Source organism: Physella acuta, unplaced genomic scaffold (assembly GCF_028476545.2).
Source record: "Physella acuta isolate Inbredline_101_S28 unplaced genomic scaffold, ASM2847654v3 ptg000124l, whole genome shotgun sequence".
Classification (NCBI taxonomy): domain Eukaryota; kingdom Metazoa; phylum Mollusca; class Gastropoda; family Physidae; genus Physella; species Physella acuta.
In genome coordinates this window covers 487,856-508,928 of record NW_026731643.1, presented here as the reverse complement: position 1 = coordinate 508,928, position 21,073 = coordinate 487,856, and the positions used below count along the sequence as shown (strand labels likewise).

The 21,073-nt window shown below is 35.2% G+C and overlaps 2 protein-coding genes across 2 annotated transcripts; both read left to right on the top strand.

Moving 5' to 3' along the window:
- The first annotated feature begins 367 nt into the window (after positions 1–367).
- On the top strand, positions 368–853 carry LOC131934954 (galanin-like G-protein coupled receptor npr-9). The gene has a single exon (XM_059291226.1). It carries the CDS (start codon positions 368–370, stop codon positions 851–853), a length of 486 nt encoding a protein of 161 aa, XP_059147209.1.
- A 2,800-nt stretch (positions 854–3,653) lies between these two features.
- Positions 3,654–8,138, top strand: LOC131934963 (fibrinogen beta chain-like). The gene is made up of 5 exons (XM_059291237.1): positions 3,654–3,740; positions 4,091–4,911; positions 5,516–5,629; positions 5,963–6,082; positions 7,546–8,138. Exons 1-5 carry the CDS (start codon positions 3,680–3,682, stop codon positions 7,891–7,893), a joined length of 1,464 nt encoding a protein of 487 aa, XP_059147220.1. The 5' UTR covers positions 3,654–3,679; the 3' UTR covers positions 7,894–8,138.
- Positions 8,139–21,073: the final 12,935 nt, after the last annotated feature.

Below are 21,073 nucleotides of genomic sequence, written 5' to 3'. Positions count from 1 at the left end.
GATGTATCGATGTATCGATGTTTGCTTCCTTTTTAATTTTCTAAACTGAAGATTTATTTGGAATATAATCTTTTAACGTTACGCTCTTTAGGTAATATATTCAGACAAGTTACAAGCAGTAAACATGAATAGGTTCACTATAAACTCTTAAATTTAAAAAAGAAATAAGAGCAATAGTAACAAGCTTGATATATTATTCATAGTAAAATTCTTTAGTGTGTGTTTGTCGAGTATCGAGTAATTTTTTCTTTAAAAATAATTGTCTTGTGGCATTGTGTAACAATCACGAAGATGTATGTATTTTTTGTTTTCACGTCTAATTACTTGAATAGTTAATCTAATTTACATAGCAAGAGATAAACAAGAGATGGAATACAAAAACAATAGTATTGTAGCAGACGCAATGTTTGATATTTCTAAAACAGACTTGTTTTATATCAATCTTATATTCAGCGGCATCATTCTTCCAGCTTTATGTTTCACTGGAATTGTGGGGAACAGCCTCACTATTTTAATCCTTGTTTACAATGGACTAAGGGAAACAACCACTATTATTTTAACCGCTTTGGCTGTGTCGGATCTGTTCTTCTCCCTTACACAGCTACATTTTCCACTGGAGAACTTGGCTCGCTTGATTGACGACGCCGTGTTTTACTACATCTTCTCGCATTTCACCGCCTATGTTCTAGGATGGAACCAGTATGCCATATGCACCAGCGTACAGATGGCTACAGTCATTGCCGTGGAGAGAATGATAGCTGTGGTGTTTCCTTTCGCTGCATCTAAACTACTTACAACATTTAGAATCAAGTGTATTGTGGTTAGTTTTTATATAATTTCAGCAGGATTTTAAATTCCTCGGGCATTTTTTTTATACTGTTATTTGGATATTCTACGATAAAATCAATAGTACAATTCCGGTTCTTGACTACGGTGTATTTATAGGTTACAATTATGACTTGTTTACATTATACAACACTGGGCTCGGAATATTGGTCATTTTGTTTCCAACAGCGATAATAATGATATGTACGTTTTCTATCATTATAAAACTTAAAGCGTCAAGCAGCAATATGAAGAGAATGTCAAAATTTGAGTCACACTCCAAGCGAACTAAGGATGTTCGAACAGCTAAAATCTCACTGACAATTTGTTTATCTGCAATTTGTCTAGTGTTGATTCCCACGAATGCATACGCCTTCACCCTTGAAGCTGGTTATGGTCGGCTCTTTACCTATGACGCCCTAAGAATTATAGAAACTTTTGTAAATTTAATTTATGGACTCAACGCCTCAGTTAATTTTATCATTTATGTCAGATTGAGTCCGAAATTTGCAAAAACCTACAGAAAGATATTTTTCTGTCAATGATTCTCAAGAATAGTAAAAATTACTATAACTTTAGACATTGTTTAAATATGATGTAAATCATGATTTATCAATTATATTTTGGTCACATCGCTTTAATATACACTGTGTTTTACTGTTATTATTCTCAACTTCTTATTCGTAATATTAAAAATATTTGTATTAAATAAATGCTATTGAGGCTGTTTTCTAACAGTGTTATCAAGCTATAAATCAAGTATATAGTCGATCCGGTTCATCAGACAAGTTTAAATCGGACCTTTTTAAAATAGTCTAGAGAGTGACGTTTTTTGAACCGCCTTTTTTTCTAATAATGACGAAATTAATATTTGTCCATAATATTCCATATTAATTAAAATATAGAGTCTATTTAGTCCACATGACTGGCCCTCCAGTCTACTGGGAAAAATCCCTGTGACCTCCAAGAAATCTATATGGGATCTCGTGAAGTGTGTTGTAATAGTCCTATAAGAATTTTGATTATTTTTTAAATTGTTGGTATTTTAAAATTTAACCATTACTTCATACCAAGGCGTTTATAGATTATTGATTGGTTGGGAAAAAAATGCACAATAAAAAATTTTCAAGCCGGGCCTTTGGACCCTTTCTTAAATTTCCAGGGCCTATTGGACACAGCCCGTCACCTTTGATTAAGTCGTATTGTTGTAGTAATTTATTGATTTTGTATTGTTTGTATTTTATTTAACTCAACAATATATAATGATAAATAAAAAGTATTACACTAGCAATCGTAATATTGTTGTTTTTAATTGTTATGATAGTTCAACAAATATGTTTTAAAATTATCGAAAATACATTTCAACCGTATTCTGAAAAGTACATTGTGATTTCTGCAAGATGTTAATTAAATGACAGAGATAATACTGTTCACGCATCCGTAACGCAGTACGATTAACGGATATTTGCGTGGTATGGCTCTTGTTATTGAACTAAATGTCCTGAGTTCGACATCTGCAGATGATCTTGATACGTGAGGACAGCAACCCATCTAGCGGAGATAAGTACAAAATCAAACAACTGGATTGTAGTTTTTTCTCGTTGGACAAACGCTATGCAAGCAAATCCAGAAAAAAACAGGCTGGAATTGAAGACAAAAACCCACATGGTGTAAAACAATTGAGACACTTTCATTGACAATTACTTAAGTTTTGTCTTAGAGGAAATATTTCCTAACGTTACAATGAAGAACAAAGAAAGGAAGAAGTATAATTAACTGAAGGTATAATGAGAATGTGCTTATCTGCAATTATTGTTCTATGACTACATATATTTATTAGTAAAACCTTATTAATGTAAATCGGATCTAGGCAGCTTTAGATTTTGTGTTAACAATTGTATCTTTTCCCGTCATATAGATACATTACTATCACATATTTAGTTTAAATAATAAACATTGTAGGCTTGATTGACTAATATTTTGAAATAATATTCTAAATGTAAATGAATAAACGTGGGCTTATATATAGACACGTAGGCCTATACTAATTATTTACTTAATAATATTAAAATAGAAAAAAATGTTAAATTAAAAAAGGAATAAAAATTGCATATTTATTTTTATGAAGACACTAGAATGTACAATAGCGGGGCAGATATCGGTATTTTTTTAATAAAGAGTAATTTAAAATTGACTTCATTTATTTGTTTAACAAAACCTACTCTAAAGTATCTGTTAGGTCTGTTTGGTGAAGAAAAATATGGTAGTTACAGTAACACAAGAAAAACAACACATTTTAAGTAGTCTAAAGTGAGAAAAAAAATTGCTTTAAATAGCAGCGATGTTATTGTTAAGAGCAATTGTAATATTTAGTACATCACAAGATTTTTAAAAATATACCATCTCCTTTCGCGTACCAGTCTGTTCTCTGTACAAAGCAAGTACTATTACATTCAAGTCACTTCAGATGTCGCCAGCTGCATCCTTTCACTGTAAATGTTTCCACTCGACAATTGTGTGCTACATCTTGAACACTTAACAGTCAGCTTCTTGTATGAACAGCTCTGTGACACAAAATATCAGTGTACAAACACTTACTCAACTTGTCGGGGATGGTCTAAACAAGTTGACACTTACAAGCTCTTCTGAAACATTACACGTACCACTGTTGCAAAACAACAAGTTTATTTTTAGTACATTGTTGTATAATACTCATAACCTATTTAACCTGTCTTAAAATTGTCCAATCTGGAGGTCATATTTTAGCCACGTGACCACTTTAGATATTTAGTATATAATATAGAAAGTAGACAGCGGTTGACAATGTTGGACACCGAAGATTTTCTAAGTCTACATGAAAATGTCTTCAACAGTGTTGTACACACTGTTGATCATACATTTCTTTGTGAGCTATGGTAGGTAAACTGTATGAAAATTAATTTTACACATTTTTCGATAATTCTTATTAATTAATACTTTATAAGTTTGTTTAATATAACTGTCAAGTGTTCATTGAAATCTATCATACGTCTATATTTTAGAAATCGATAAAACATCACATTCAATTTAAGTAATCGGTTTAAATATATGTATTATTTAATAAATTAAATATAATTTTTTTTTAAGCAGCACTCTTTATTTTACTTTTTTTCCGAAAATAAGATCTTAATCACAAAAAATATAAATTATATTTAAAAAAGTTAAATCATGAAACTTAATCCGCGTTAAAAGAAACAGTTAATATTTTGTTTTTTATAATTTGTAGGTATAAAAACAGACATGAAGAGAGAATTATTTTACCAGGGCAGGGAATTGTTTTGTGCACAACTCCAGTGTACAGAAAACATAAGAGAAGACACTCAGATATCAGCTCTGGTCAACATGTCAGTCTATGTGATCAACGAACCAGGGGACAAGATAATGTTGGCGTCTGTTTCAGGATCAGATTCAAAGGCTCGAGATTACAAAGTGCCTGGGGTTTTTGTGGACGGGAATATATCCCACCATGGCGGGGAACTGCAGTTGTTTTTGTCGAATGATTCCACTTGCCATGATACAACTTTGAAATGTGAAATATACTTCACTTATAAGACAGGAGAGATAGGATTCGCAGAAGAAGAGACTGCGCCAATATGTAAAGAGAACATGCGGAAATCATATTTAATGATGAGTTTAAAAGCAAAAACTGTGAACTATGTTAAAACGGTGGACACTATGGCCGCTTTTCTGAAATCTTTTGAAGATCCAGATAAACTTAAGGGAGCTGACATGTCAATGTCATTACAGATGTCACATTCAAGTAGCGACGAACATATATATGACAATATCCGCTTTCCTGTCAACAAAGAGATTGTTGATCATCGTAAGCAAATCGAATCTTCTACTGGGTTGGACGTCATCCAAGAAAAAATAAACAATGTAACACAAGATGATTTTAGAGACCAAATGAAGTTTATTAATGATCGATTTAGTGATTTAGAAGGACAACTAAACAAAACTGTTAGTAAACTAAATACAACAAAAAGCACATTAAGTATTAAACATGATACTAAAGGTGACGAAAATCGTATCTGGACAATAGAACAGGTATGTATGAAAATTATATCACATCTGTTGTCAATATTATGTATAGTAATTTATTACCATAATCTAGAATTGCGATATAAATCGACAGAGATAAATAAATCTGTCCTTAACGCCTTGCTATGAACATTTTCGGAGTCTTTTTGAAGAGCTAAAAACCACTAGAGGTCTAGAGTGAGAAGTTGCAAAAATTATGAGTCGGGGACCTTTAGAAAATGGAAGGTTATGGCTGAGGTCCCAAGCTCAGCAAGGAGTAAAACGGATTAAGTTAAGTAGGCGTAATTCAAGTGAACCAACACTCAATGTGAACATGTTATTTTGATTCAATCTGAATTCGGTCTACAAAAAATTTCAATTTACAATGGCCAAGGCGTCAGCTTGTGCAATTGAACATATCAAAATTGACTTAATGTGACACTAAGATTGCGAGGTAATGTTTATTTTATTTAAGAATTGAAAAACACATAATTAAAATAGAAGTCTACATAAGTAAAAAATGTAGTGGGTAACTTGGTCGTTTTGTCTTATTTACAAAAAGTAATGTACGTTGTCGGTATATTTGTAAAACTTTAGTAAAGAATAAACCGTAATATTTTACTTATTTTAGTGTAAAAGAACAAATAACTTCAACTTAACAAGTATACAGCCTGTTCAGCTCAACCAATCAAAGTTAACATTATGTGACACGAAAACGGGCGGTGGCGGATGGATTTTAATACAGGTATTATTGAGAAAATGAAGGTGCTTATATTATACAAAAAAATAAGCATATAAGTATATTTTTAAAATACCATTTATACCAAATACAAAAATTTATTCACAGACGAAGCGAGAATTTTGTTGATTTATTTGTTTGTACAAATAAACATAAACGTGATAGAACTAAATAAAACAAATTACGTGTATTTACACGAAGCTAGAATAAGCTCAAAGTATTAGCAAGAATCACTACTTGACCATTTGTCCACATGTGTAACGAAATAATCGAATTCTAGTTGTTTGTAAAAGCAAAAGTTTAAAATAACTTCATTGTTTTGTTAAAATTCTATTTTAGCGTCGTGTTGTGGGCGATGTAAACTTTACCAGAGGATGGGACGACTACAAACATGGGTTTGGATCAGAGGCAGGGGATTTTTGGCTTGGGAATGACTGGATCTCCTGGCTTACTGCGATAGTGAGTTATACTTATCTCCTATTTCGCTTTGTAAAATTTAATTTATAGAAATAAAATCTAAAGTATGTTAGCTTATGCCTGATATTTTTTTATTCTTAAAAATGGATGAAAATGTTATTGTTTTTCGCATTTGTATATCATACTGAATGATGTGGTTATGAGAATGTTAAAAACCACGGTATTACTTTTATTTATGTTTACATCATATTTACAACACTTATAGTTTTCTATTTATATCAACAAAACCCCTTCTTAATTACTATATCAATAAATTAAGATTTTTAGTTAATCACATTTTGTAGAAATATGCTAAATGTCTGAGAATGAACTGAGCTAAATATTTTAAATCCAAGCAATATTCTATAATGTAGTACAATATTATTGCAGATAAGCACATTTTCTAACCTTCACTAGAGAATGGGACGATTAAAAAATGGATTTAGATTTACGGCCGGAGATTTTTGGCTTGGGAATGACCCGATCTCCTGGCTTACTGCGATAATCAGTAAAATCTATATCTCACACATTCTTTCTGAATTCAAATTTATAATGAGAAATAATGTTGGCTCAGCTTAAGCGTTTGAGCGCTATGCTACTAACTCAAAAGTTATGAGTTCGAATCTGGGACCAAGTAAGTAGACCGTCCGTTAGCCCACCCAGCTCTTGTTAGTACGTAACTCATGTTAGGGAAAGTAAACGCAGTTGGGCAAAGTACTGATCACACCTTCCCTTCATGTGCCGATGTCAAAAACATATGAACTATAATCCGTCTGCCAAATGGATCTCAAGGTTTAAGAAGGTTTCATATGAATAGTACTTAATTCAAGTCAAAGGCTGATTAAACATTTTATGACTTTATGCCTGTATTCAATTTTGTTTTCAAATTATACATTTATAACACTTCAATAGTACTATCAAAATAAATAAATTAAATTAAAATATTTACGATTATAATATTAGTAAGCTTACAACAAACCTTATTAAGATATGCGATATAAAGCAATATACTCTTTCAAATCTGACTTCCAGTGAACAAGCGTAGTAGAGTTCACCAGGTTTAGTGACCTTAGTATATCAAGTGTTATTGTGTTAAGCCCTTTGCTCTGAGACGCCTTAGATTTCTCTTTCGTAAATCATGTATCCATCAGAGCTGGGTGGACTCAGGGAAGGTGTAGTGAAAAAAACTTAGATTACAACTCAAGACTTTACGGTTAAAATCTGTTTGCTGTACCATTTGATCACGCCTTCCAAATGGGACATACGTTAGTCTAGGATTTTTATTACTAAAGTGTTACGTCTTGTTGTTTACTTTATGCATTGCAATAACAAATAAAATATGTCCGTAGAGAGGATAAAGGTATGAGAAAAGTTTTAAGCGATATTGAAGACTGGGTTGATGTTCTCCCTTGATTGGCGACGTTATAACTGAACGCTTATCTAACTACAATCTACACATGTTTCAGGGCTACACTGAGTTGAGGGTTGATTTCATCATCACAGATACAAGACAATTTGCACAGTACAGCAATTTTAAAGTTGACAACGAAGCGGCCAAGTACAGGATGAGCTTTTCATCATATTGGGGAAACTTTGCAGACAGTTTAAGCTATCATAATGGGATGATGTTCTCCACGATAGACAGCGATAACGACGTCCATACTGAGAACTGTGCCCAGTTATACAAGGGGGGCTGGTGGTATAGAAATTGTTACCAAACAAATCTAAATGGTGTATGGAATGACGTTTCCATTAAGGGTATTCATTGGGATAGATATGTCAAGTTTGTTGAGATGAAATTACGCTCCCTATAAGTAGAAAAGAAAAATTATTCAGTGCTAATAGTTTGGACAATATTATGTACACTATTTTCTTAAATATTTGCTAGACTATTTGTTTAAAATATTTTAAAATGTTGCACTGTTATGTTTCGTAATTTAAAAATACATTTTTATGCATATTTTAAATAAGTACTGTTTGCTGTTACTGTTACTGTTCAGGAATATTTCAGTAAGTTAAATTAGCGCTGGGTGCATTAAAGTGTTGTATTCAATAAATTTATTAGCTTTCTATTACTTTTAATATTATGGAATTTATTTTATTTGTTATTACATTAAAAAAATAATCCTTATACTTAGGTTTTTTTTATTTCAATAAATTCATTACAATCGGTATTGAAGATGAAGAAGTCTCAGAAGTAAATAGATGAAGTAAATACTAGAAGGGGTCATATAATTAAAATGAAACCAGATTAAATAAGATTAATGACTCGGAGTTTGACGCTGTAATGGAAAATAAGACAGACCATGACAAGTGTGACTTGGAGACGCTTAGTGGACAAGAGCCGACTACCTTTATGTTGGGGACATATAAGCAGGGGCGGAACTACCATGCCACCAGACCCCGCAATGCGGGGTGGGGGTGGGGGGGGGGGGGAGGACGTTTAGGGGCCCAATTCTGACTAAAAAACAGTTATTTTTTTCATAAATAACGCTTTTTGTGCACCTTGATAGGGGTTTTATAAAAAGAAACAGGCATACTATATCAGTGATTGTTCTACAGTAACTAACACTCACTATTGCGTAGAAAAATATTTTAAAATCTACAAGAGCTGTAGTTTGAAAGATAGGCAATCGTTCGGGCTACTTCCAAATAAAGCTCATTTAAATAGTTTTGTACTATGTAAATTTAAAAGCAATTCATTCTCTTAATTCTTATTTGAATAAGACATACTAAAAAACTTTATAGCTATAAAAATAAAAAAATAAAATTAATAATATACATACGCGTTTATATACTTTTGACCAGCTAGCTTTTATTATATAATTCTATTCACAGTTATCACTACATATAACATGCAATCCAAACAATTGTAAAACACGATTAGTTAAGTCATGAAATTAGTTTAAACCAAATTTGACTGGTTTGTTGCCTCAGGGTGGTTATACATGACAATGAAATAGATTAGATTACTCAGTAAATATTTAAAATTCATTAAAGAAGGCTACTGTTTATATATATATATATATATATATATATATATATATATATATATATATATATATATATATATATATATATATATATATATATATATATATATTGTGTACAATTGTATACAAAGATTAAAGATTTTTTTCGATAGACAACGTAGGTGAGCTTGCCAAACATGAGACAATCCTACCAGGTCAGGTGGACGAAACTAGATAAAAGAGGATGAAATAACAATAAAGACACACCTTTGTATCAAGGTGGCCGCCTGCTTTGATGGCAGAGACATGCCTTAAGGGAAAAACATCCGTGGACAATACAACAAGCATCAACAGTCAATTGTTATGCGTCGGTCACACCTTAGTGATCAGGTGAAAAAAGCTTATTTAAACAAACAGCGGTCATTGCGGAGCTAAGTTTGTCGCAGTGTGCATAAAAAAACAGTATTAGTCCTCTTTCAGAAAGGTTTTAGGGCATTAGTTTCTGGCGAATTTATGTTTGCCATAAGCAGGCAAAGAGATTTGGAAATGAGAAATTAGGACATGTCGAGCAAGAGTTCACACAATACATGGGTTCCCAGAAAGAAGCGCAACGGAAAAAAGCGCAACGGAAAAAAGAGCAAAACAAAAAGCGCAACGGAAATAAGCGCACACGGAAAAAAGCGCAAAGAGAAAAAAGCGCACACGGAAAAAAGCGCAAAGAGAAAAAAGCGCAAAGAGAAAAAAGCGCAAATAGAAAAAAGCGCACACGGAAAAAAGCGCAAAGAGAAAAAAGCGCACACGGAAAAAAGCGCAAAGAGAAAAAAGCGCACACGGAAAAAAGCGCAAACGGAAAAAAGCGCAAAGAGAAAAAAGCGCAAAAAGAAAAAAGCGCACACAGAAAAAAGCGCAAACAGAAAAAAGCGCAAACGGAAAAAAGCGCAAACAGAAAAAAGCGCAAACGGAAAAAAGCGCAAACAGAAAAAAGCGCACACAGAAAAAAGCGCAAACGGAAAAAAGCGCAAACGGAAAAAAGCGCAAACAGAAAAAAGCGCACACAGAAAAAAGCGCAAACAGAAAAAAGCGCACACAGAAAAAAGCGCAAACAGAAAAAAGAGCAAACGGAAAAAAAGCGCAAACAGAAAAAAAGCGCACACAGAAAAAGCGCAAACGGAAAAAAGCGCAAACAGAAAAATGCGCAACCAGAAAAAACAAGGAAAAATTTGCAAAAGAGAAATTTAGCACAAATACCTATATCGACTAGATGACACATTTATACATGACGTTAGGGCTGCTGTGAGAGTGTCGTGTTTGATCACGTGATTTACTACCATTTAAAGCGTACCACTACCATGTTCATTCCCCTCACCACGATACAGGCGATCATCGCTTTACACAATGCCTATTATTTTCTTGGTCAATAATTATTCAACTACTATTCTCGTATAAATAAACATAAAACTATCCTTGATATCGACATTACACGAAGTATCTCTCACATTCTCCCTAGTCCGAACTACCTAGCTTGCATACCATAACTACCCGTTCCTATGGCAAAACTTCACTCTCTTTCATCCGCGTCATCTAACATGCATTCGTCATATCTCTCATATCTCTCGCAACAACATTCATTCGCACCAAAATAACAATTATGTATTTAATATTATTTCACATCATGACACACTTACCTACCTACCTACCTACTACCTACTACCTACCTACCTACCCACCTACACACTTACCCACCTACCCTCCTACACACCTACCTACCTACCTACCCACCTACCCACTTACCCACCTACCCACTTACCCACCTACCCACTTACCCACCTACCCACCTACCCGCCTACCCACTTACCCACCTACCCACCTACCCGCCTACCCACTTACCCACCTACCCACCGAAAAAGGATCGGCGAAGTTCGTTAGTTTCGTAAACTTTACTTTTTTTTTAATGAAAATTCATTGACATCATTGACATATGTTACATATATGTTACATTTTGCGACAATCTTAATTAGTGCGTTGGGCTTGTATGAAAACTCACTTCGAACTAACTCAATTACATGCTATTTATTTTATCATTACACGGTAAGCGTCACCCACCTGTTGTGATGTGAGGACAGGTTCGATAATAAACCACCACGAAAGTACGAAGGAGACATAGATTGGACCCCCTAACTTTCCTAACCCCACCATTTATTATACCCTACCTAACCTCTAAATTTCTTGCGCTATATGTCACTTCCCTCCCAATCGTTCCTATTCTACAGAATTGTGTGTACTATATATTTACATTCTTTAATCTCTATATAACTAAAATAGACTATTGTTTGAAGGGTAATGAAAACATGTAAACATACACTTTTACTAGTGTCCGCCCCCCCCCCCCCCCCGAAAATCCCCTTCACCCCCCCCCCCCCTTAGCCCCGGAGAAAAAGTCTGGAAGAAACACTGCATGTAGCCTATATAACAGAAGAGCTATGGTTGTTTATATCATTTTGCATTCGTCCGGTAAACCTTTCAGTAAAAAACCTTAAAAAACCTTCCAAAACCTTTTTATAAAGAAACAAAGAGAGATGAAGTTTTATAATAACATCAAGCTTTGACTTACACCTCCTCCAATATCATCTACATTGTTAAACTGATTAACTATGTAATGTAGGGCTCAACAGGATCAATGAACTAACCTTACGCCAAACCAGTTTGAAATTTCGAGTTTTGTAACACTGTTACTAAACTAGCAAAATGGAAATGTGCATAATCTATATCATCTACACAAACACCCAACCACCTACCTAACTACCCACCCACACATCTACCGCGGATGAAAGAGAGTGAAGTTTTGCCATAGGAACGGGTAGTTATGGTATGCAAGCTAGGTAGTTCGGACTAGGGAGAATGTGAGAGATACTTCGTGTAATGTCGATATCAAGGATAGTTTTATGTTTATTTATACGAGAATAGTAGTTGAATAATTATTGACCAAGAAAATAATAAGCATTGTGTAAAGCGATTATCGCCTGTATCGTGGTGAGGGGAATGAACATGGTAGTGGTACGCTTTAAATGGTAGTAAATCACGTGATCAAATTTTTCGTTGTTTTTTCTGGTTGCGCATTTTTCTGTTTGCGCTTTTTTCCGTTTGCGCTTTTTTCTGTGTGCGCTTTTTTCTGTTTGCGCTTTTTTCTGTTTGCGCTTTTTTCTGTTTGCGCTTTTTTCTGTGTGCGCTTTTTCCTCTTTGCGCTTTTTTCCGTTTGCGCTTTTTTTCTGTTTGCGTTTTTTCCGTTTACGCTTTTTTCCGTTTGCGCTTTTTTCTGTGTGCGCTTTTTTCTGTTTGCGCTTTTTTCCGTTTGCGCTTTTTTCTCTTTGCGCTTTTTTCCGTGTGCGCTTTTTTCCGTTTGCGCTTTTTTCCGTGTGCGCTTTTTTCTGTTTGCGCTTTTTTCTGTGTGCGCTTTTTTCTTTTTGCGCTTTTTTCTCTTTGCGCTTTTTTCTCTTTGCGCTTTCTTCCGTGTGCGCTTTTTTCTCTTTGCGCTTTTTTCCGTGTGCGCTTATTTCCGTTGCGCTTTTTGTTTTGCGCTTTTTTCCGTTGCGCTTTTTTCCGTTGCGGTTCTTTCCGGCCACCCAATACATGATCACATAGTATTACGAACCTGAAGACCCATTCACATTTTTGAAAAATATTTCGCGTGTTTTGAACCTTAATGTTGTATAACAATCATTACTTTATTTGTTTTATACATTACCATTTATTATAACTTTCAGGCTAAAGGAGTAAGTTTGTTATAATTTTTACTTTTCCGAATCAAATGCTACGACAAAGTTTAATAAATCTTTAGATGGTTTGCTAGGTTTAACAAATTCATTTTATTCACAATTATTATGCGTAAAAAAAGTAAACAAACCGATATTAACAGTCAATAAAAAAAGTTCAAATCAACTAAAATCATCGTACATACTATTAAAATTTCCCTTTGAGATATTTTGTCTGAGATATTTTGTCTGATATATTTTGTCTGAGATATTTTGTCTGAGATTATTTGTCCATGATATCATTTGTCCTGATATATTTTGTCCTGGTATGTTTTGTCCTGAGATCATTTGTCCCTGAGATCATTTGTCCAGAGATAATTTGTCCATGAGATATTTTGTCTGAGATATTTTGTCTGTGATAATTTGTCCTGAGATCATTTGTCATGGAGCCATATATATTTATACTAGCAGCTTACCCGTGCTCCGCCACGTTAAATCTTTTTTAAAAGTAGCAACTTGGGAACAGAACAAAACTAAACGCAACACAAACACAACACGAACGCATCACAATCGCAACAGAAACACAACACAAACAAAACACAACACAAATAAAAACACAAAAGAAAACACAAACACAAAAGAAACACAAACACAATGTAAACATACACAATGAAAACAAACACAATGCAAACACAAACGAAAACACAAAAGCAAAACACAAACACAAAAGACAACACTAGGCGTGGTCGAGTCGGTAAAGCTCATGGTTGCTAAACCGAAAAGTCTCGAGTTCGAACCCTCGGGCAGACGAGGCTCGTTAGCTTGGGACAGCCACTCTTCTAGGAGAGACAACTCCAAAATTAAACAACTGCTGCCTTGTAGTTTGTTCTTGGTTGGACAAAGGCTATGGAAGCAAATCCAAAAAGAAAAGCAGGCTGAAATTGGAGTCAATGGCCTGAATGGCGCATAACCAGTTGACACGTAACGCTTAATTGTGTTGGAGGCGTGGTCGAGTCGGCAAAAAGCTCATGGTTGATAAATTCGAACAAAGTCTCGAGTTCAAACCCACTGGCAGTGGTGTGTGTGGGGGGGTGGGGGTGGTGTGTGGGGGTGGGGGTGGTGTGTGGGGGGGTGGGTTGGTTTTAGTTTAGAGAATAGAGACAGCACTATCAGCCTAGCGCCCGTTGTACCCTTCCTCAACGGGCCATTTTTCTCGTATATATATGTTAGCTGTATGTTAGTGCTTCATTATGATGTAAAATAAATTAAAAGTAGCACTCTGAAGAAATAAAAAAAAACACACAATGTAGGCCGACAAAAAAAAAAATTGTAGCACTCTAAATATATATATATATATATATATATATATATATATATATATATATATATATATATATATATATATATATATATATATATATATATATATATATATATAAATGTATATATATACTGGGGCGTAGCGAGGGGGGGGTGCGGACCGCACTGGGTGACACAATTTAGGTGGTGACACCAAGGCAAAAAATAGCAAAATATATAGAGAAAAACTTGAGGGGGGGGGGTGCAAATCGAAAATTTGAAAGTTTGTCCCTGGGGGGGGGGGGTGACACCATTAGGTGCCGCACCGGGTGACACCCGACCTCGCTACGCCACTGTGTATATATATATATATATATATATATATATATATATATATATATATATATATATATATATATATATATATATATATATATATATATATATATACTACAACCAAGAACAATGAACGCAGCATAATCTGTTTTGTAATCCTTGTAAAAAAGTACATAATAATTCCTGGGACATTAATTAAGACAAGCAAAAGGGGGAAATAATCAATATCTTAATATAAATATGTATAAATATGTATATGTCTACACATTTTATTATAAATATCAAAACAAATCAATAATTACTTAAGAATCTAATAAAGTATCTAAACACTATTCGATCTTAAACAAATATTTTGTCTACAATAAGAATTATATATATATATATATATATATATATATATATATATATATATATATATATATATATATATATATATATATTGTCATCATAAATGCTAAAGTATTACAGCATATCGAACGTTTTTTAAATCAGAGTTGGTATAAAACCCAGCTTTTCATTTTAATAGAAAAATATTCGGTATCATAGTCTACATGTAACAAAGTATCGGTCTTACATTTCAGATCATGCGCTTTTTTAATTAGCTACTGACTTTTTGTGTTCTTTGAAGATAAGTTTTTAACATAATGAGAAGGTATGGGTTAGATCACTGTATTGCTCACACACCTTTTACTGGTAATTGCAAAAACAATATTCACAGAGACTTACGTTTCAAAAGCTATGATTCTGGAGCATAGTACTTTGGTACATCATTACGCGTCTTCCCAAATGTACTTATCAGATCAGTTCGGGGTGTGTTGGGGAAGGGGGGAGGAGGAGTAGGGGTTTAACTTCATTCACCACTGTCCGGTCACTTTAGGTCAATTATCCAACCCAGCGTATACCTAGGTATTACATTAATGTCGCTCTACACAATTGTGGTGGTGAGGTGGGGTGGATAACCAACTCAGAGTGAACATAACGTCAGTTTTTAGATGACTGTTCTAAACATTATGTATTACATATTCAATTACGCATGTATACTGATTCAAAAATAGATTTAAATAAGTAGCGGATAATTAACTGTGCGATCAATGTAAGTTTAAATTGAGTTGTTGTTTTTTGGTCCTAGGTGTTTTGACCACAGGTGCTTTGACCATAAGGGGTTTGACCATAGGGGCTTTGACCACGGATGGGCTTTGACCATAGGGGGTTTGATCATAGGGGGGTTTGACCACAACGGGGCTTTGACCACAGAGGGGGGTTAACCATAATATATAGATTTTAAAATATAAACTATAAACTGTTATTTGATTTAAATATATGATACAATTAATACGGTTTTATACATTTTTCCTGGGAGTATGTTAATAGAAATTAACATGTATTTTAAAAAAGTCAAGAACGATATAATTAGTCTCCACATAACGGCTGGTGTTAGGCCTCATAGATTTATTTTAAATATAAATGGAACACAAATAATGCGACATATAACAAGTTTCACAAATAAATAATGTAGATGTACTTTAAAATGCATAGCATATATAAAGGATAAAAAATGATAAAAAAACTTGCCAACAATATAGTCAAAGAAGTAATACTTAAAATGGTTAACTAAATGACAGATGTGCTATATCACGCAAATATGAGTAGTAGTATATTTGGTCACTTTTGGACCGCAGGCGCAGGCGCAGGCGCAGGGTGAGGGTGAGCAAAGGCTATATAGGAAAATACTCCCCGCCTGGCGCACCCGCAGGTACAATGACATATAGCAAAATACTCACCCACCAGGGTGAGGGTGAAGGAGCCGGAGGTACAACGAGATATAGTAAAAAACTCCCTGGCGGAGGGTGAGGTACATCGACATATAGTAAAATACTACGCCAACTGGCGGAGCAGGTGGGTGAGGGTTAGACATGTTATATAGTAAAATACTACGCCAACTGGCGCAGGGGTGAAGGATGAAGGGTGAGGGTGAAGGGTGCGGAGGTACAATGAAATATAGTAAAATACTCCCCCAACTGGCGTTGGCGGAGGGTGAGGGTGGGTCACCACCGGTGACCTTGTGACGTAATCACCTTCGGTAACCTTGTGACGTAATCAGTGACCTAGTTACGTAATTTTAATGAGTTTTTTAATTAGTTTGATTTTAATTTTTTAATTTTAATTAAATTTTATTAACGAGTTACGTAATTTGAATATTTGTTTGATTTTTAATTATTTTTAATTTTTTAATTTTAAATTTTAATTTTTAATTAGTTTAATTAATATTAACTAGTTACGTAATTGGATTTTAACTTTTTAAATTTTTTAATTTTTTTAATTTTTTAAATTTTTAAATTTTTTAAATTTTTAAATTTTTAAAATTATAATTTTTTATTTTTAAATTTTATTTTTTAATTGTTGTTTACTTGTTGTTTGTTTATTTTTTTAATTAGTTTAATTTTTCAAATTTTAATTTTGTAATTTTAATTTATTATTAGTTTGATTTTAAATTAATTTGATTATTTGTTTGATTTTAATTAGTTTGATTTTAATTTGTTTGTTTAATTTGTTGGTTTGTTTATTTGATTGTATGTATGTTAAATAATAAACCACGTGGTTGAGAGGGGTGGTGGTGGTTGAGAGGGGTGGTGGTGGTTGAGAGGGGTGGTGGTGGTGGTGAATGAGAGGGGGAGTAATGGCGGCGGTGGAGGAGAGGGTTGCGCTAACGCCGACAAAATTAGAAAGTTCTTTGTGTCCTGACTTCCATTAGCGACACCTGTTACTCGTTATCAACAGCTGTTACTTATCGATCCCCCTTGAAGCATTGCTTTTGATAAGGGCCCTACACGGTCCGAGTTAATATTGATCGCAGCCACGGGGCCATCAAATGATAGCCCGCCTAATTAAATTTGGTCACGCATCATCGATTTATGTCGAGTTCGCTGAAGCGAACACCGCAGGGGTTATGGTAATTAATCGAATGCGCTAAGTGGTTATCCGTGAAGCCACCGTTAAGTGTGGCGACAGCTGGTGCTACACTTTCCACTAACAGTTATACATACAGTGTCATAGGTTTTTGATCGAGTAAAGAAATAATGTGGATCGACCCGCGTCGAACCCGTGTGTTGTATGTAGTTGGTATATCCATGTTTCGGAATTGGTTGGGGTAACGTTTATACTAGGGTCGGTGACGTTTTCTCCGAGGCGTGTTTCAAACTCTGTCCATGCATGTTCTTAGAATTGTTGCGGGTAGAATTTATACTAGGGTCGGTGAAGTTTTCAACGATGCAATATTATTTTTTGTCTTTACCAGTTCGCTTTGTGATGGAGTGTGTGTGTGTGTGTGTGTGTGTGTGTGTGTGTGTGTGTGTGTGTGTGTTTGAGTGTGTGTGTGTGTGTGTGTGTGTGTTTGAGTGTGTGTGTGTGTGTGTGTGTGTGTGTGTGTGTGTGTGTGTGAGCTTTTTGGTTTGACTGAAAAAAGTTTGGTTTGCGGTGTGTAACAGACACCGATGTTTGGACCGCGTAGGACTTCAAAATTTGGATGGGAAAGTTGTCACACCTTTTAATCAGCTATCACAATAAATCACAAAAGATCATTTAAATGTATATAAAAATTATATTTACTTAAAACAACTCCTGTTAGTGTGTTGTGTGTTTGTCTGTGTGTGTGTGTGTGAATGTGCACCCCGTACAAAACGACAGTCTGGATAATGGAGTCGATGTTCCTCTTCTACCACATCACCCGTTTCCCAGCCCCTAAATGTATTCAAACAGAAAACACACTTGACAAAGTCGCCAGGTCCAATGAAAATAAAACCATTTTTAGCCAAACTGATAGGGTCCACAGGGTAGACGTCGGACCAACACCCCGAAAATGTTTGCAAACTTTCCTCCTCATCATGGAACCTGAAGTCATTGTCCCTCACGGAAGCTGGGTTGGGTGGTGGTGGCGTCTCATCAATGGGTTCAATAAAGGTTCCACCTATCGGTCGCTGTACAAACACTCCCTCATAACCTAGATTCATCTCCCCTTGATTAGTCTCATGAAACCTACTGATCATCTGTACAGGATACAATCTCACTTCATCTGGTCAAATATCAAGACCAGTTTCCATTTGGTCCATCATTCCCGTGCTCTCAGTGGAATCCCAACCACAGCACTGAAGACAAAAACATTCACCGGACATGGTATAGGGTTCTTATACTGCGGTGTTTATAGTATTCCCTGAATCCTGTTTAACCACGCCTGGTTGGGCTACCGATCAGAACTGTAAAGGGATGTTTCCAACTCGGATCCAGTATTTTAAATGGTTGATTTTGATTCCAGTCATACATCTTATACAGGATACCGAGTTACATAACTTTCAAGGACAAGTAACAAAACAATAACACACACCAAAAAATCAAAAAAGACCGTTCATATAATACGTTTTTAATGAATAAAGCAACCCCATAAGCATACAGTCATGGTTCTGTCTTATTTACATATTTACATTAAAGTCTCGTTAAAGTCACGGTTGCTAAACTAAAAGGTCTTATATGTCTAGGGGAGATGTTGTGACATTGTCTGCGTCTACTTGTCTTTTAATGTAAAAGTAAGAAAGTGAGTTTCTGTGTTGGGTGTAAGTATATATCCCCGTGTTGTATGCTCTGAACCCTGTGTTTGTCCCACCACTTGGTTCCTTTGTTGTGAGGACCTGCATGAAAGATTCTTTGCCTAGTGTGTTGTGATTTTTAGATAATCCCTTGGTTGATGTTTTATTATAGTCGCCGAAACAGTGGTACGTCTTACTACATAAAGATACCATCCCATCCCCTTCATATTCTAACTTAAACAACCCCGGTGTTCTCTTTTCATAAATTTTCCTAGCCCTACACTCCAGACAATGACTATCTACCGTACCTTTGCCGCTTATAAATTGGGGTCTATGTGAGTCGCATACTTCTGAGGGGAACCATTTATCGTAAATGTAAAAAAAACTCGTGTTCTAGTCCCGGTCTAGCGGCTTTTAACAAGTCATCGGTACTTAAGGCTAAGTATAAACTGTCAGTGTCCATCTCGCAGAGCTGAAAGTCGGTTCTATCTATATACCTGTCTACAAAATCATTATAAAATTCTAACATCCTAAGTTTCGCGTACTGATAAACGAAAAGGCCTATCTGAAGAGGGAGATCCCAAACTATCTTCTTTTTTAACGTTTCTACTTCGTAAACATCGTCGGTAAGTTTTGTCATTTTTTTAAATCGCGGATTATTAATACAATCCCCTATATCCCTATGTCCCCCTTTCTTCGCGCGTCTGAAACTGTATCCCCAAATGTCTTAAAACACGAAATAGGATTATATTCAACTACTTGATAAATTTTAGCTACTACCAACCCATGATTTAAATACCACTTTAAAAGGGGGGTCGCTAATAAAATTTTCTCCCCTGTAAAGCTACCGATTAAAGTCCGTCTACCGCTAGTTAATAAGTTGTTGTCGATCGCGTATTGTCTCATAAACGGTCCGATGTCGTCCCGCGCAACGTCAGTATTTTTAAAAATCGGTGTCATCTCACTAAAATGTTCTCTTAAACTATCCGGCACTTTAATGTCGCATTCTATCAGACCAAAACACGAGTCGTCTAAAACAGAATCGATGATCTGTTTTTCAGTCAGGGGCCATTTTTTACCATAGGTCGGTGTCGGTGTCTTTTGTGATTTGTCAATAGATTTTAAATACTCTATAATAGTTGGGTTCGTCTTTTTCTGGTTCCCCCACTCACATTCCCACATTTCTGCGACTTTAACGTCAACAGTATCTGTAAGGTTTTTCGTAATTTCGGTTGTCTTTTTAAATAAGTCAGTAAAGGGTCTGTTACTAATAGGATTTACTGTTCGGTCTTTGGTTAAGGGGCAGTCAGGGTGTCCATGAAAGATGCAGCCATGGAACTGATAAACTGTTCGACTGTTCGCGTCCCACCCGTCTACTCTTATATGGCGGGATCCTAAGCTAACTTTGCCCCCGTTAAACGCGGTTTTTAAAGTTACCCCCTTTGTTTTTGAAACCCACGATAACCACTGAAAGGCCTGTGCCCCATAATGATTCGCTTTACGCGGTCTAAACCCATCCTCACTATTTCTAATAATCGGAAATCCCGTCGGCATTTTTTGCATTAAAGACCATTCGCGTTGTACCCCTTAATTGCCTGTACCACCTTTTTACTATTCCCCCTAATGAACGTTTCACCCTTTTCGTGATGTCTATGAAAAATAATGGAGGGGCCCCCTACGATATTATTTCGGATTGTTTTATTTAACTCTGATTCGCGCTCGGAACACAAAGAAAAAGAAACGTCTTTGGGAAGTGTTTTGAATAAGTATTTTAACGTTACCCCCAGGGACAGAAATCGCGTCTTTGAAAATATCAACCCCTAAATTTTTGTAAACGATAAACGGTTGTACATCAATATTGTTATACCAAATAAGATAATCTTTAAAAGTTTGCATCCCCTTCTCTACCCAAATTTGCCTACACATCGCGTACTCCTCGTCTGAAATGTTAGAATTTTTTAATGATGAAAAAAAGGCCGAATGCGGAGGTAAAGACGTTTCATCTAAGACGGCTAAATTTTTGACATATTCGTACGGAAAAAATCCCTTGGTCTCTTTAAC

Bases quoted from the DNA above. Each gene is read 5' to 3' on its own strand.
- LOC131934963 (XM_059291237.1), top strand. From the start codon at position 3,680: ATGAAAATGTCTTCAACAGTGTTGTACACACTGTTGATCATACATTTC. The intron at 5,630-5,962 runs GTATTATTGAGA...ATTCTATTTTAG, and splicing joins GCGGATGGATTTTAATACAG to CGTCGTGTTGTGGGCGATGT. The intron at 6,083-7,545 runs GTGAGTTATACT...CACATGTTTCAG, and splicing joins TCTCCTGGCTTACTGCGATA to GGCTACACTGAGTTGAGGGT.
- LOC131934954 (XM_059291226.1), top strand. From the start codon at position 368: ATGGAATACAAAAACAATAGTATTGTAGCAGACGCAATGTTTGATATT.